General features: G+C 39.2%; 1 protein-coding gene across 1 annotated transcript; it reads left to right on the forward strand.

Moving 5' to 3' along the window:
• The first annotated feature begins 1,763 nt into the window (after positions 1-1,763).
• On the forward strand, positions 1,764-6,997 carry LOC118600062 (E3 ubiquitin-protein ligase TRIM39-like). The gene is made up of 6 exons (XM_036216725.1): positions 1,764-2,593; positions 2,680-2,775; positions 2,849-3,082; positions 4,918-5,065; positions 5,140-5,166; positions 5,844-6,997. Exons 1-6 carry the CDS (start codon positions 2,015-2,017, stop codon positions 6,467-6,469), a joined length of 1,710 nt encoding a protein of 569 aa, XP_036072618.1. The 5' UTR covers positions 1,764-2,014; the 3' UTR covers positions 6,470-6,997.
• The last annotated feature ends 9,282 nt before the right edge of the window (positions 6,998-16,279 follow it).

Below are 16,279 nucleotides of genomic sequence, written 5' to 3' on the forward strand. Positions count from 1 at the left end.
GTGACAATGAGTCACTAGGCGGGTCTGTATTCTTCACAGCCAAATGACACCTTGCTGCTGTTTTTTTTACATTTTTCAAATTAACCATTAAATACTCCAATCACGAAAAAAATGCAAAAAGTTTTTTTTTTTTTTTAACCAGCATTAATGGTGCATTAACGACAAAAGCTGAAGAAGAGCTTTCTGCAAAAGAAGACACAACTGGATGCTTTTGTTTTACCATTAACTAGACATATATGTGATCAAAAGCAGTTTTTCAGCTCTTCAGCCCGATGTCCGTCTGATCAAAGTGCAGAGTTTGTCTCCAGTTTTTTCTCCAAAACAAACTGAAGCTCATGTCTTCACGCTCCAATGAGCTCACCTCCAGCTTCTCTCTAACTCTTCCTGAAATAATACAAACTGAACCCAGTCACAATGATCTTTCCAGATTCCAACTTGATAATGCATTTTTTTCCACTGCAGCACTGTGAAAAGAGCTTCAAGGTAATGCTAGGTTGAGGGTGTGAGGGTCTGTAAGCTAGCAGAAGAGGGAATGTAAACAAAGGGATATTGGGAAGTCAGGTCAGGCTTCTAATGAACTCCTGCTGCTCTGCAGAAACAATGTCCTAAAAAATGACATGTTTTTTTTTTTTTTATTTGCCTAAAGACAGCATAATTATATTTAAAAAAAATAACTGAAAAAAAAATGACTACAATAAATCAAAAATGGTCAAAGTGTTGTAGAATTTGATATTAACAATATCAAATTAAAATTTTATTTAGCTTTAAACACTAACTTACAACATTTTTAATCATCCCAGATGACTTTAAACACTAAAGTAAATTGCTTAATTATTAATTAGAAATGAAATGGTCAAAGTTTTGAGTCTGATTTTGTTGTTTTGAGGTTTTTGACCATTTTATCTTTCATATTGGAAGCTTGACAGTATTTTGGAGATCTTGTGCTCAATTTATTGAAAGGAAATTTGGTAGTTTTATGCTTCCATAATGTTTTTAATTTAGATTTCTTACATATATGATATTCTGCAACATGTCTTCTAGGGGTGGGCGTATCAATCTGAGTATTGATAATATTGATACCAATGTGAAGTATTGATACTAGCTTGATGGGTTTGATACTTTCGCCACAGTTTTTATTTACAGTACAAAGCTTGAATTTACTTATGAAGTTCATACAAGTCCAGCCTCTACTTTTGTTGCCAGAATGGACCAAAAAACACTGAACTTGAGAAGAAAACTGCCCATACTGGCAACACTGTCTGACTACCTCCCTCATACTCTCGCCCCTCTTGCTCCTCCCATCCCCGCTTCACTGGAGAGCGGCGAGTCATTAAAGAGCCACATATTTGCACACAATGGCAGGATTTTTAATTGTGTTGTTCATATTTTTACACGTCAAATTCAGAGAATAAACAACAGTAAACAGTCAGTGGGGACAACTAACGAGACTTTAACTTAACCTTTGCCTTTTCTTTTATTAGCGACTTTATTTTATTACTGCCTTTATTTTAAAATAATTATTAAATGGTCCAATGTATGTCATTTTTATTTGGCACTAGTTACTGTTTCCTTATTAATATCAATTTAATGCCATTATTAATATATATTTTCTATAATTGATGTTCAGTCCAGACTGTTGTAATTTATTAATTAATATTTTTATTTTGCAAAAGTTTCTGTCCTATGTTTTATTACAGTTTAATAACAAAAGAAAAATTGTAGTTCCGAAATTATAAAATTATAAAAATATCAGTATTGGCAGTACTAGTCCTTTAATCACTTGGTATAAGATCAATATCCAAATTCCCAGTATTGAGATAATGTCTTCTATACTCATGAATGAGGGTGTAAATCCAAAACTAGCATCAACAAATGACTAAAAACTTGCATTTAATCGTAGCCTAAATGCTTGATCCATTAACGGGTCTGTAATTCTTGCATATAACACTAACAAATAGATTATGTGGTCTGTTGGACAAAAGAATAAAACACATTTTCCTACAGAGCTTCAGCGATGTCGGGTTTCGGCGTTTTTGCTTCATTGCCGGAAGATCAGTTCCTCTGTTCCCTCTGTCTGGATGTCTTCAGCGACCCAGTCACCACCCCTTGTGGTCACAACTTCTGCAGAACCTGCCTGAGCCAACACTGGGACAAAGGCGAGCTCTGCCACTGCCCCACGTGCAATAAAAGATTCCCCAGCAGGCCAGATTTCTTCACCAACGCCATCATCTCAGAGATCTCTGTGCAGATCAAGAAGAGAAAAATAGAGGCGATGGAAGGAGAGGAGAATTCGCTGCGGGTGATGTGCGACGTCTGCACGCACTTCAAGCTCCAGGCCTCAAAATCCTGCCTGGTGTGCTTGGTGTCCTACTGTGAGGCACACCTGGAGCCGCACCACAGGGTGCCCACCCTGAGGAGGCATGGGCTGATCGAGCCGGTGGAGAACCTGGAGGAGAGGGTGTGTGAGAAGCACAGCAGGGTGATGGAGCTCTTCTGCAGGCAGGAGCGAGTCTGCATCTGCCTGCTGTGCAGTGAGGCTGAGCACAAAGGCCACCAGTTTGTGCCTGTGGAAGAGGAGGCAGCTCTGCAGAGGGTGAGACACTCCCTAAAATGCTAAGCTTAATTTGGAAAAACTCCCTGATTTGATCAGATTTTCACTACTTGTGGTGTATTTTTCAGGAGAATATTGAGTCCAAAGAAGCACAGATCAAACTGATGATCAACGACAGAATGGAAAAGATAAAAGGAGTCACTGAAATCTCAGAAATGAGCAAAGTGAGTGTTGAGACAAATATTTTTCACTCTAGGAATACTATTTGTCTTTATGTAGACACCTTTTTTAAAACAGGTAAAAGCAGCACAGGAGATGGAACACAGCGAGAAGCTTTTTACCACTTTGATGGAAAAAGTCCAAAATAACCAAACAAAGCTCAAATCCAACATAGAAGAAAAGATGAGGAAATTTCAGGAGAGGATGCAGACTGTTGTCGGAAAACTGCAGGAGCAAATCGCAGAGCTGCAGAGGAAGAACGAGAAGCTCCAGGAGATCTCACGGAACCAGGACTCCCTTCACCTGCTGCAGGTCAGCCCGTCTACAAGAGCATGAACAGATGAGCTCTGCAACTGAGCCATCAGTTTACATTTTAGTGTTTTATGCAGTATTAAATTGACTTTGTCTCTGTGTCACAAACAAGCAGACAGCTGCGGGAAGTGCAGCAGGTTTTATTGGCATAAACAGGGGAACAGGAGTGAGGGGTAGCTAAAAAGAAAAATGAGGGTCAGGTCGGGTCAGGAACGCTCAGTAATGCAGGCAGAGTGGCATAAACAAGACTTCGCACTGAGCAGAGCTCCAACAAAATACAGTTGGGACTGACTGCAGATGGAATACAGCTGTGTTGCTTCTGGGAGTAACAACAGGGGCTGATGGGAAGTGTAGTGCGGAGACCCAGGAAGTGCTAGTACTCGTGATGGGTTCCACTGATGGGATAGGGAGACAGGGGACCAATTCATGACCCTCTGTTACAAGAAAGCAGGAAAAAAAAAAACGCACAAATAAAAATTTTAAAGAAAACTGCTTGTTCAGCGTTTTATGTCACATATATGCACGCGACACTGAGCTTTCTGTCACCAAACCATTATGGTCCATCAGACTCTCTGCTTCTGCTTAGAGCACCTGAACTCTTCACTAAAACTTTATTTAGTTCAACGATGACAGACATAAGTTTATGTTTTTGGAAACAAGAAGAAAGAGTGAATATCATGGATTTCTCAAGGAATGGAAAAGTTGGAAATCTTGGAGTTGAAAAAAATCAGATCTGAGTTTCAGCCTCACATGAAATCAGATTATTTCTATTGTTGGTAAATGGAGACTCAGAGTTCTGATGTCCAGATTTGACCTGGCTAATATCTCCTGCAGTGTAGATGATTGGAACAGATTTTAATAAGCTGCAGCTTACTCAGAAACTGCTGCCAGTTTGGATCAGAACCAGGAGAAATTACCACATCACTACTGTTCTCACTTCCTTATACTGGAGAGAACAAATGTAAGGGTGTATTTAGACTGGACTCAATCTGGAACAAAGTTTCAGTCTTGATGGTCTGGGACCAGGAACTGCTCTCTGACCCATCTTTCGAGGTGGTCTCAGTTCATTTTCTATCGGACTGAACTTTGGTTCACTCTGAGATTCTTTAGTTTGAATACAATCCGCTTCAAGAGGAAAAAAACTGAACCCAAATGGCCACCGTAGTCGGTTATTAGCAGACAAACGTAGGCAGTGGTTTAACAGCAACCCAATAGAATGTGGTTGGATGACTGCAAGCTCATTAAAACAACTTATAACGTGACGCACATTGGTTCTCACACTGTTTTTCCAACAATTTATGTCAATTAAATGGTAAATGGCAAATGGCGTATACTTTTATAGCACTTTCTACCCTCCTTCGAGGGCCCAAAGCGCTTCACAGTCACAGACCCATTCACACACACATTCATACACTGGTGGTGGCTTATCCCTGTACCTCGTAGCCATAGCATCCTCAGTAACCATCTTGCAGCATACCTCCGCTGAACCAAAGTAGGAGTAAAAAGTTTTGAAAGTGGCCTTCATGCAGATGTTCAAACTTGGTCAACGAAATGAAACCCAAGTATAATATCACCATGCGGTTCCTAAACCCAGCAACTTTGACAGGAAACTCAAGAACCAAGGTTTGAACTAAGAAGGGTTAGGTAGCGCATAGATGAAAATTAAGTCAGTTTTCTCCAAGTTCAAACCCAAACACAATACATTACCTACTCATTGGCTGCTACGTTTCTGTTTAGACTCTATGGAATTGCAAATCCGAGTGTCTGTGAATGGAACAAGAAACCTGCCCTTGTCTGTTCAACCAAAGCTTCTCACCATCATTTAATCATTTCAGACCCTGCACTCTCTCCAGACCATCTTAGACCAAGCAAGCAGCACCCAATTCTGGGTTTACTCCGACCTCTGCTTGGAGACCCTGAGGACATCTGTGAGTCACATCATAGATGCTTTTCGAGCAGAACTGAAAACTCTGACCTGCACGGGTAAACATCTGCTACACTGCTTTCTTCTGTCTACGACATGACTGTGCAATAATGGTTGTTTTTAACTTTTTCAGAACTGACCAGAATGAGGAAATACAAAGGTGAGATCTATAACTTAAGAAATATCACAAGATATAATAATACAAGAATTACTTAAAGAGGAAGAAAATCTTCTTAAGCATTTCAAGATCTGACTCAGAGTGGTAGATGTCTTTCTGTAGTTATATTTCTGTAGTTAAATAATCAAGATGGCAGTAAAGATTCAGGAATTCACTGAACTGAAATAGATTTGAGTTTCAGAAGTTTCATTTTGTCGCAAAGAAGTTGACAATCAATACCTTGCTGACATTTTCCACACCCAATGCCAATGCCCTGGAGCGGGTGTATTGACTGCAAACGTGCCCCAGCTTGTCTTGCTGCTCCGGTGATTCATCTGTGTTTGGGTGTGGATCTCAACTTCATCTAAATGTTTTTCTGTTCTCAAAGTACTCAGAGCTGAAGCTTAATTTGGCCTTTAAAATAAATGTAAAGGTTTATGTTCAACCAGAAGTATTCATGCTTTAGTTATTTGACAAATTGTTTTATTTTATTGTCTTCTATAAATCCGACTTCAACATAGTAAAAAACCACCGGGAAAAAATATTACAATAGATCAGAGGATGATTGTAGTGAGACTTAAGAGAAAAATGTCAGTACAGACACAGACAATATTATATAGTTAATTTGTTCAATATAATTATACTAAAAAATATTTTTTTTTTTTACTCATTCTTTTTAGAATCGGTCACGTTTGACCCTTCCACTGCTGGTGGAAACCTTGTGGTTTCCGACTTTGGAAAACGTTTGAAGCATCCTAAAATAACCTACTCATCATCATCATCTGACGACACAGACAAGTTCAACCTTCCCATGATTTTGGGGACAAAGGGCTTCACCTCTGGCCGGCACTACTGGGAGGTCATAGTGGGCCTGAGGAACAACTGGGATGTAGGTGTTGCTGCAGAGACAGCGGACAGATCTGGAGGGGCAGTTTTGAAAAGAGAGAATGGATTCTTTGCTATTGGAAAACGAGGGTTTGACTACCAGGTTCATGCTACACCCTACACGGTTCTCCATCTGTGCCCTAGGCCCAAAACACTGGGGGTGTATTTGGACTACGATGAAGGGAGGGTGTCCTTCTATGATGTGGGCGAGAAGCTGCACATTCATTCTTTTGTGGGGATGGAGTTCACTGGAAAACTTTTTCCGTATTTCTATCTTTACAGCAAAACAAAGAAATCTGAGCCTCTGATTATCGGATCTATGCTGGATTACCAATCCTTATTTAATTCCTTTCTCAATGTCCAACAAGATAAAGCTAAATTAGCAGAACAGGAGGTTGTTGTAGAACACGGTCATGCGTAGAACATTTATGACATTGGTGCGGGTTAATTTCAACTGCAACAGAAATATACATATAAAACAGACATGTTTTCACCATAATGTTCTTTTTCGATTGTCTTCTGCAGTCATGTTTAAATGGTAACAAAACAGGACAGTTTCCCAGCAGGCAAGGCCAAGTGGGCACAAAATGTGGGCCTTGGGTTTGTCTGTAGTTTCTGTGGTGGTCTCACCTGTGTTTGCCCACATTTGATTTTGACTTATTTATTTTGTTCCATTCATGAAGAGAACATTATATTAACATATTCGGTACACATCAAAAGTCCAGATATCTTCGTGACAGGAAAAGAGCAGAGAGAAGAATAACATTATTATTTCATTTCAGCCCCTATATTGCATCTTAAAAGGAAAAAAAAGCTTAAGTGGAGACTCAGTGGGTTAGCTTGCTATGCTAGCCAACTGCCTGCTGGACAGCGTAGCGTGCTCCGCTGTAGCATGCTAGTAAGCTTCACTGTAGCATCCTAGTGAGCTCCACTGTAGCATGCTAGTAAGCTTCACTGTAGCATGCTAGCGAGCTCCACTGTAGCATGCTAGTAAGCTCTACTGTAGCATGCTAACCAGCTCCACTGTAGCATGCTAGTAAGCTTCACTGTAGCATGCTAGTGAGCTCCATTGTAGCATGCTAGTGAGCTTTGCTATAGCATGCTGGTGAGCTCCACTGTAGCATGCTAGTAAGCTTCACTGTAGCACGCTAGTAAGGTTCAGTGTAGCATGCTAGTGAGCTCCGCTGTAGCATGCTAGTGAGCTCCACTGTAGCATGCTAGTGAGCTCCGCTATAGCATGCTAGTGAGCTCCACTGTAGCATGCTAGTGAGCTCCGCTGTAGCATGCTAGTGAGCTCCGCTGTAGTATGCTGGTAAACTTCAGTGTAGCATGCTAGTGAGCTCCACTGTAGCATGCCAGCCAGCTCCGCTGTAGCATGCTAGTGAGCTCCGCTGTAGTATGCTGGTAAACTTCACTGTAGTATGCTGGTAAACTTCACTGTAGCATGCCAGCCAGCTCCGCTGTAGCATGCTAGTGAGCTCCTCTGCAGCATGCTATTAAACTCTTCTATAGCACGCTAGTGAGCTCTCATGTAACAAGCTCCACTGTAGCATGCTAGCAAGCTCAATTGTAGCATGCTAGTGAGTTCCTTTGTATGCTAAATTGTTCTTCTGTAGAATGCTGTTGAGCTCTTATGTAGCAAGCTAACAAGCTCCACTACTGTAGCATGCTATCGAGCTCACTTTTCATGAGCTAGCGAGCTCCTCTCTAATGAGGTAGTGAGCGCCACTGTAGCATGCTAGCGAGCTCTGCTTTTTCGAGCCATCAAGCTCATCTATATTGAGCTAGCAAGCTTCACCATATTGAGCTAGCAAGCACCACTGTCCACCAGGTAGCTATTAGCATAGCGAGCCTACCCACTGATTGCCCCTTAAGCCAAAGTGGGCAAACACCGATGGGACCACCACAGAAACTGCGGACACATTTTCTGCCCACTTTTAAACTGTATGGGCCCACTTGGCCATGCTTTGTGGGTTTGAGGCTGACTCCACCCTCAGTCCAGACTTAAAAGATGCAAAGAAAGGGAGTGGGGCTAAGGGAGGCCACACTTTAATAACTTCTTTAATAACAGAAAGTGATGTAAAACAAGATGATGCCAGTTTCACCTATTGACTGTACATTGTAATATGATATAAGTATAGTGATAACAATATATGTCTATGGTTTCACCACAGAACTGTCTGTGGAGGTTGGATGATTTTTCTCTGTATATAATGGGGGTTGAAACATGATTTTTCCAAATAAAGCTTGAGGTTTTTACGTTTTCTGAACATTTAGATTCTGTTTGTCTGTCTCTGTTTTGGTGCTATTGATATTTAAAGCTGTGAACTCACATGAGAAAATAAAGGCTGATTATAACCATGGAGATCATCAGAAAATTGAACAGTCCAGAAGGATTATGGGAATCTCCCACAGTGCTCTACAGTCTCCACAGAACCAGTAATATAAACCTGCAGGCCTGGAGACCCAACAACGTTCTCAGGACCACATTTTCAGGACCGCATTCTCAGGACCCAGGTCTTTTTGAAACAGCGCCCCTACTGGCCGGAGGACTAATAGCACCCTCAGGACAATTTTAGGACTCGTTTTTTGAGACAGCGCCTCCTTCCTGCTGAGTGCCATTTATCTTTTTTTTTTTTTTTTAATAAATGTTACTAATGTCGGTTTTGACTGAATATTTCTAATGATTTTCTGCAATGTTGACAGGTGAGTTGGAACTTAATTTGAGGTTTTCCTGGCATTTTTTGAGTAACTCTTTCAGATAGCCTCAGAAAACCCAATAAAACTGACTTTTTAAAAGTCATAAATCTTCAAACTTTTACTCACATTTCTGAAATAGTACATTTTTGCTTCCACTATATTAGTTTACTGGATAAGTTTGGTAACCAAGTTGGGTCTCTGAAACAATGTGAAACCATTTACAAAATCATCAACAAGTGTCTAAAATAAGTTTACTTGAAGCAGCTCAAAAAATAAATCAGCCCAGCATGCTCTCTGCTGCTGACTGTAAATGAGAACTGGACCAAGTGAGAGTGAGGTCACCCATAGAAAAGGGTCTACTTCTGGCTCTAACAAAATAGTTAACTCAGTCGCCATTATTCTTCAGAAGTCATTAGTTAGCAGTGATTGGTCCAGGTCAGTCTGGGTTAATATTTCTATGGTAACCACTCTCACCAATCAGGAGTGAGCATGCTAGAAATCCACACCCCCACCATTGGAAACCTAGCTCAGGAGAACCTGACACTAAGATGTTTGGAACGTTTAACATAAGACCAGACACTTTTATTAATGCATCTGTTTGGTCAGTTTATAACTGGAATAATGTGTACAGAAAAAATATGTAATGAAAAAAAATGATCATAAATATGTAAAAAAATAAAACTATTTGGAGCAGCTTAGTTCTTGGGTTATTTGTGTTTGGATATTTTTTGTGTTACTTTCTAGAGCAATACTAATTTCTTGAGCTTTAATGGTTTCATTTTAGCACAGAGTTTTTTTTTATTATTCTGAGTTAAAATAACCCAAAAGAAAGTTAGTCAGCTTTTAAGCTCAGATTGGATCAAAAACAATCCAGCTTGGATTATTTTGTTTTTTAGTTGTGTGACACATAGAATGACTGACTAACAGCTGTTTATTTCTCAATAGATGTTTATGGGATTTTGGCTTCTTGGAGCCAGCAGGTACTTCCTGTTTGGAACGCCAGGAGGGAGGAGTCACTCAGTCCAATTCTCATATACAGTCAGTGTTTTTTACGGGACAGAGTGCAGGAGCCTGCAGACAAAAAACAAACCAAACTGCACAGAGGTTGTATACAAACTCCTAGTATTTTGAAATAACATTAAAATAGAATTACTGGATACTTTATATACCTCTGAAGGAAAAGATTTGAAGCATTTTTTTTAGTTTGGAGGATGAAAATGCACAGAAAGGGTCACTTTCAGTTGCATTCACATTCTTCTGATTTTACACAGAAATTACGACAGGACAAATAGAGCTTAAGGAGAAAACTTCAAATAAGAAATAAATAAATCCCGACTTTAAAACACAAACCAAGAACAGAAGAAACCCACCTGGATCATAGAGAATGGATCAGAGATTGAAGGATCCAACAATGACCAAGCTCAGAGGGAAACCGTCATTAACAGTTTTCCACGTGTGGTTGATACTTTTGATCACCTCAGGTCTGTTAGGGTGCAGGACGTTCCAGCAGTGAGCAGTTTGCACAGACTGTGACCTAACAAACCCGGCTCATCAGAGGAGCTTCCTCCACTGCTGGGTTCATGTGTGAAACAGGCGATGAGGGGCGGAGTTGAAGCTGGAAGACTCCTCCCCCTCAGTGTCTCACATGAACAGAGATGTTTGATGTGAGGAAACTTTTCTATCATTCTGTAAGGCCTGCTGGGAAAAACTTGATTCCAATATTGAATGTGTAAATATACATTATTATTTTTTTGATTTAAATGTTTAACTTTAAATGCAGAAGTTAAGAGTAAATTAAAAAGGGGGGAGGGGGATTTTCATCATCTCAAATAACTTGATTTTTGGTTTTACTTGTCATTTTTTTTTAAATGTTTTTTTATGTTAATAAATTCTTATGAAATATAACTAAATCATTTCAGTTGTGGGATCCTGTCACATCCACATCTGCCTAAATTGCCTCAAATTGATGCTACAAAAGTAGGGGAGAACTGTCACCAGTAGTATGGGGTCACTAAAAGACCGTTTTCATTTTAATAATCAAAATATTGGTCTGAAATAATATTTTGCATTTATTCACAAGAAAATATAAAATAAATTGTATTATCATTTAAATAAAAACAAATAATTATTTTGTAAACGTATCTCTAATTTAACTTTTATTATAGTTTGATTGCTGAAAACTTTTCTTTGTTTTCAGGTGTTTTGACGCTTTAGTCCATTAAAACTGCTCATATAGATCCAAGAATATATATATAATTTTCTGACATTTTATAAAAGTTTAGACCATATTAGGTATACAGCCTTAACATTTCATCTCTGAGCTTTTTTGTGTTAATTGAATTTGCATGACATTTACATTCTTGTTCCTTGTTTTTGCCTTTGTGAATGTATCTACACGTGCTGCTTCACACTACAGCACAGGTCCCCTTTCTGCTCTCAGCATTTGGTTTGCAAAACTTTCTTCCATCAAGCCTTCAAACAGAGCAGAAGCCACTACTTATCATTCTATAAATAATGCACACAAATCATAAAGCTGTTTCTACCTCAAAATGCATCACAGAATAAAAGCATTCTAATATTCTTTGAGTTGATGTTTAGAAAAAAAACCCTCCCCTGTGACCTGTTGAATATTCATGTGAGGAATTAGTATATTCTAATGAGGAGAAGGAGCTAACCACTGCGAACCCCCTCTGAGAAATATAGTGCTTTATTAAATAAATGAAAGATCTCAACATGAAGACAATCATTTGAACCAAACTGTGTTTCCCCCATGATGTTGTTGCTAAATCTGAAAAAAGGCACGTGGTTTTGAGATTTTTATTTTTGACCCACATGAAAAGTGAACAGGATTTTTAGTTATTCTTACTATATAGATCAGTTTCTTTATGTCTTGGATTGGTTCTGCTTCCAGTTCACGAGTGAGCACGTGTCTTCAACTCTCCTCGACTCTTCGTCTTTTCAATGTCGTTTGCAATTTAATCACAAAGCTACTACAAAACAGCAGTAATTCTGCAACAAAGAGAGTTGGAGATGACATCGAAGAAAAATCTAGAAGCTGACTTGCTGGAGATTAAAGCTGTGTTAGCCAACATCCAGGCTAAGCTAACTCCACTGCTTCTTATGGATGCTAAGATAACAGCACTGATGGTGCTTGAGGCCAAGCTATCACCGTTGCTACAACTCGTGGAAGATTTCCGACAGGAAAATTCACGTACCGAACTATGAGATAATCGGCAAGATGTCCTGGAGATAAGAATTAATGATGTGGGTCAATAAGTAAAAATGAACAACATAATTCTCACTGGACTTCAACTCAAACCCTGAGCTTAGCCTGGTGCAACTAACTAAAGCTAACAGAGCTGTTGGAGATGCTAATGCGACCGTGGAAAGCCAAGTGGGATTATTTCTCTTGCCTAAAGGGATTCCCTTGGATCTAAATACTATTGAGGTCTGTCATCCGCTTCCTCTGAGAAAGAATTCAGATAAACCAGCGATCCTGATCGGGTTTGTGAATCGAAAGCACGAGATATATCTCTGATGAAGCAAAGAAAATACCCAAAGGGTTCGGCTGCTTATCTAAATGATCACCTGCCCAAATAATATTTTGATCTAGTGAAGCACACTAGACTGCTACGGAAGGCACGACAGATCCAAAGTACTTGGGTGCAGATCTCCAGGATCTTTGTCAAACCACTCGGTCCACCAGACCTGGCTAACTCACTGGAGATCAAAAGCATGAAAGACTTCGAGAGGTGTGGGATTACAGACGTCTCAGCCTTCAGTTGATGCAGAATAAGTGCGAGATGTGGTTTCAAGAAAATGATGCCTAGAATCTACCAATTCTGATGGTTTAACTTTGATCCATTTTCAGCTGACCTGCAAACAACTTCAGCACAATTTACTTGATATGATATCAGGTGAAGGGTGGTCTGCAGTCATGACAAAGAGGTTAAGAAGGATTATGTGACCTTAAACCTGTCAATCCTAAACTATGATGTATCAGTGATTCTGCAGATATTCTTTTTAAATTAGTATGTTTTGGATATTTTTTGTATTGACTAATGTAGATGATTTTTCCTTCTGCTAATAATTAACGATCATCATCGGGGAAAGTTATTTGAATTGATCGGTGCCCGGAGTCTGGAATATATTCAGATGATTATTAATCATCTTGGTATGCTCTGGATTTTTGGTGCTGGTTGGTGCAGGTGAGTTTTTCTGGTAATGATGGTCTGAATGTGTTTGGATGTTTGGTATTGATTAATGTGGATTATTTTTTTTCCTGACGATAATCATCTGAGTATATTTAGATTTTTGGTACTGATTAATATAAATGATTTGTCTGTAGAAGTTTGAAATTTAATTACATCACTGATCTTAAGGATCCTTGATAACCTGAATCTATGATTATACAGTATAATCCTGAACCGGATGTTGATGATTCATGTAGAGAAAATGATAAAGTTGAACCTTTGGTGGAATTATTCCTCCCACTCCTTATCCAATGATCAACTTGTGATTGATTGTGTAAGATGTTATTTATGTATTTTTAACTGATTGCCTGAAATAAACCATTTCATTCATTCCTTCTCTTTGTGCTTACAGCAATAAAGAGTGCTTAATTTGGTCCAGACTGAATCCTGAACCTTGTGTTTGGTTTGTATTCAGATTGCCTTTTTTACGTCCATTTGTGTGTCTGGGGGAACTGGTGGAGCATAACATTAAAGTTAAGAAAAAGTGCAACAAAACACAAAAAATCTCTACAATAAAATATATAGGCAATGTATTTACAAGAAAACAATAAAGGAAAAGCAACAATAACTTAAAGGTGAATCAAAAGGCTCCGAGGTGAACCAAGACCAAAATAACAAACAAAACTCCACCTAACTGAAATATTGGGATCTTACCTGCATTACAAAAGGGAAAAAGAATGACAAACACTAATTTTCCTGGATTAAAATGAACAAGAGAAAACATACTAAAGAAAATGGCAGTTCATCCCCAAAACCTTTATTCTAGCCACTCCAATGAACGTTCGGCACTCCAACAAATGCTAGCATTCACGAAACCTTGTATGCTGCACTGAACAGAACTCAACTTAAGTTTAGATAACAGATTTCCAATTATTTACTAAGCTTGTCAATGTACGTCAGACACGCAGAATGGGACTAAAAAAAAAACAAAATTACAAAGTGCAACACAGACTTCTCATGGACTGGAGGTCCACACGGTGCTTTTAAAGGCTCCCGCCATCAGCTGGGGACCAATGGGAGCCACCCCCCTTTCCAGCACAACTCCTGAAAATTATTACCAGACACAAAGATCCACAAACACACAGAAGTCCCACTCTGACCGCTAGCCACACAAACAGGGGGCGCTAGCAACTCCAATGAATTCTAGCCACTTGGTTCCTCAGTGGAAGCCTCCAGAGAGCCCATCTCTTAGTTTCTAACAAATTGTGCCACACTACTGGTAGCAGCATGAAGTTGTATCTGAAATCCTGACAAACTTGTGTCTGATCTGCTGCTTCCACGCCCACAGCCAGCCTGATGCTCATTTGACTCCCAGCTTCCTCTTTTGAATGAAGGAGGTGACTGACTGATCTTTCAGGGAAAATGAAACTCGGTGCAGGAAGATAGTTTAGAAAAGACGTCAACTCTGCAGAGAAGAGGAGACAGCCATCTGACAGGAGGTAAATGTGGACTCCACACAGGCTTTATGAATGACTGCTCAGCTCAGCATAGAGATGTTGGTAATTATTCAAATTGTAGCTTGAGTGATGTTCAGTCTGTGTCACTAGTAATAAAGTGAGTGTGTTTGTGTATTCTTGGTGTTGAGGCCAAAGTCTACCTGCACTTCTTTTTCAACTGGTAAACCTAAGTGTGGAGGTAAAAACAGGAAAGATTCTCTTTGGACAGAAGATTAATTTTTCTTTTCATGTAACCCCATCCAGGATTTTTATTTCGATTCAGAGGAAATTTATGAATGATTTTTTTCTGGTATAGTTTTTTATTATTTTCTGACCAGGTTTTGAAAATGTGTGCCACGATCACAGTTTTAAAGTCATACTTTTTAAATTACAGTTTAAATGAAAAGACTAAAAAGTATCTATTGAGAATTAAAAGGGTCTATACCATGCTATTTCTTAAGCTTTTTTTTATAGTAAACAATATCAATGTATATGATAATATATTACCTTTGACACACTAAAGAACAAATGTTTTCAAATTAAATATGAGTAATTTTCTTGGGTTTTTTCCAACCTGGAAGTAAGATGACTTGACCTCTGAGGCACCGCCTTTTTCTCCTTGTTTATTTAATGACGTCAACCTCTGCTGTGTATCTACACAGTAAGACCTATAACAAAATAATAGAAGAGCATCAATGGGCGGGGTGCAGCAAGTGGTGAAATGTTGGAAATGTAGCATTACCTCTTGCATTATATACTTCTGCTGCATAATTTCAGTTTGTTGCGTGATTTACTTATGGGTTTAGGCTCTTCTTCAAGTTTGATTGCAGGAATGGCGCCATCTCTGAGGATTAGACTCCTGGCCAATCCACTTTGATACAAGGCAAGGATTGACAAAACAGTCATCTGAAGTGGTGATCACAGACAAAAAGTTGCGAGCTCCCAAAGATAAACTCCAACCATTTCTGATGAGCAAGCTCCTCTTTGGGAAGTCTGAACAAACTCCTTAATATTTCCAACATTTTCTCCGCTTAACCCTTGAGTTCTCTTATGGGGTCCAGATGACCCCGCCCTAATATGGATGTGTGATCCCTTCCATGACATGATGTCTGCCACAGAGATCAGTGAAGATAAAAAATAATTGAAAAAGAAAAGTTCAGTGCCAGACTCTTCCTGGAAGGGGCTGTTCTCACTTTATGACATCAGCTCATGAGAACCCGCTCGGTTTTGTAGGATGGCTGCAGAGAAAATGGTCTCCAGGTCTTCTCCATCTCCAGATAAACTTGGATTTAACATCTCAGACTTTGTGTCTTTCTTGACAAAACAGAAATCAGGGAGATTTCCTAAGATGTGAAATCATGTCTCAACAATAGTTTAAAACAAGAAAGAAAAGCCTGAGGATATTCATGAAAAGTGTATACAGTGTGCAATGAGGGGTTTTATAGCCTTGAAACATCTCTCATTCTAGTTCATGGATGTCAGCTATGTAAGAAAAGTAACAGTCCAAGTGGAGACCAGTTGCCTGTTCTGCATTTACGTCCATTAGGAGTACTAGATCCTCAAAATTTCCACTTAAGGAATCACCGTCCAGAACAAGGAGTCCAGGAATAACACAATTAAAAACCCACCTCATCACAATTACAAGAGCTCATTGAGTTTGATTTTACATTGTAGCTTTTCTTGTCCAATGTCACCTTAAAAAAAGTAAATAAAAGTTAAATAAAATAAAAGTTAAATTTCCATTTTGAAGAACACAGATTTCCATGTCCGGTATGTAGCTGAGTGCCATCTGCCATTTTCTCTGCAGTTCTTGATAATTTCTGCCTCTAGTTGCTTTGCCCC

Source organism: Oryzias melastigma, linkage group LG18 (assembly GCF_002922805.2).
Source record: "Oryzias melastigma strain HK-1 linkage group LG18, ASM292280v2, whole genome shotgun sequence".
In the NCBI taxonomy this organism is placed as follows: domain Eukaryota; kingdom Metazoa; phylum Chordata; class Actinopteri; order Beloniformes; family Adrianichthyidae; genus Oryzias; species Oryzias melastigma.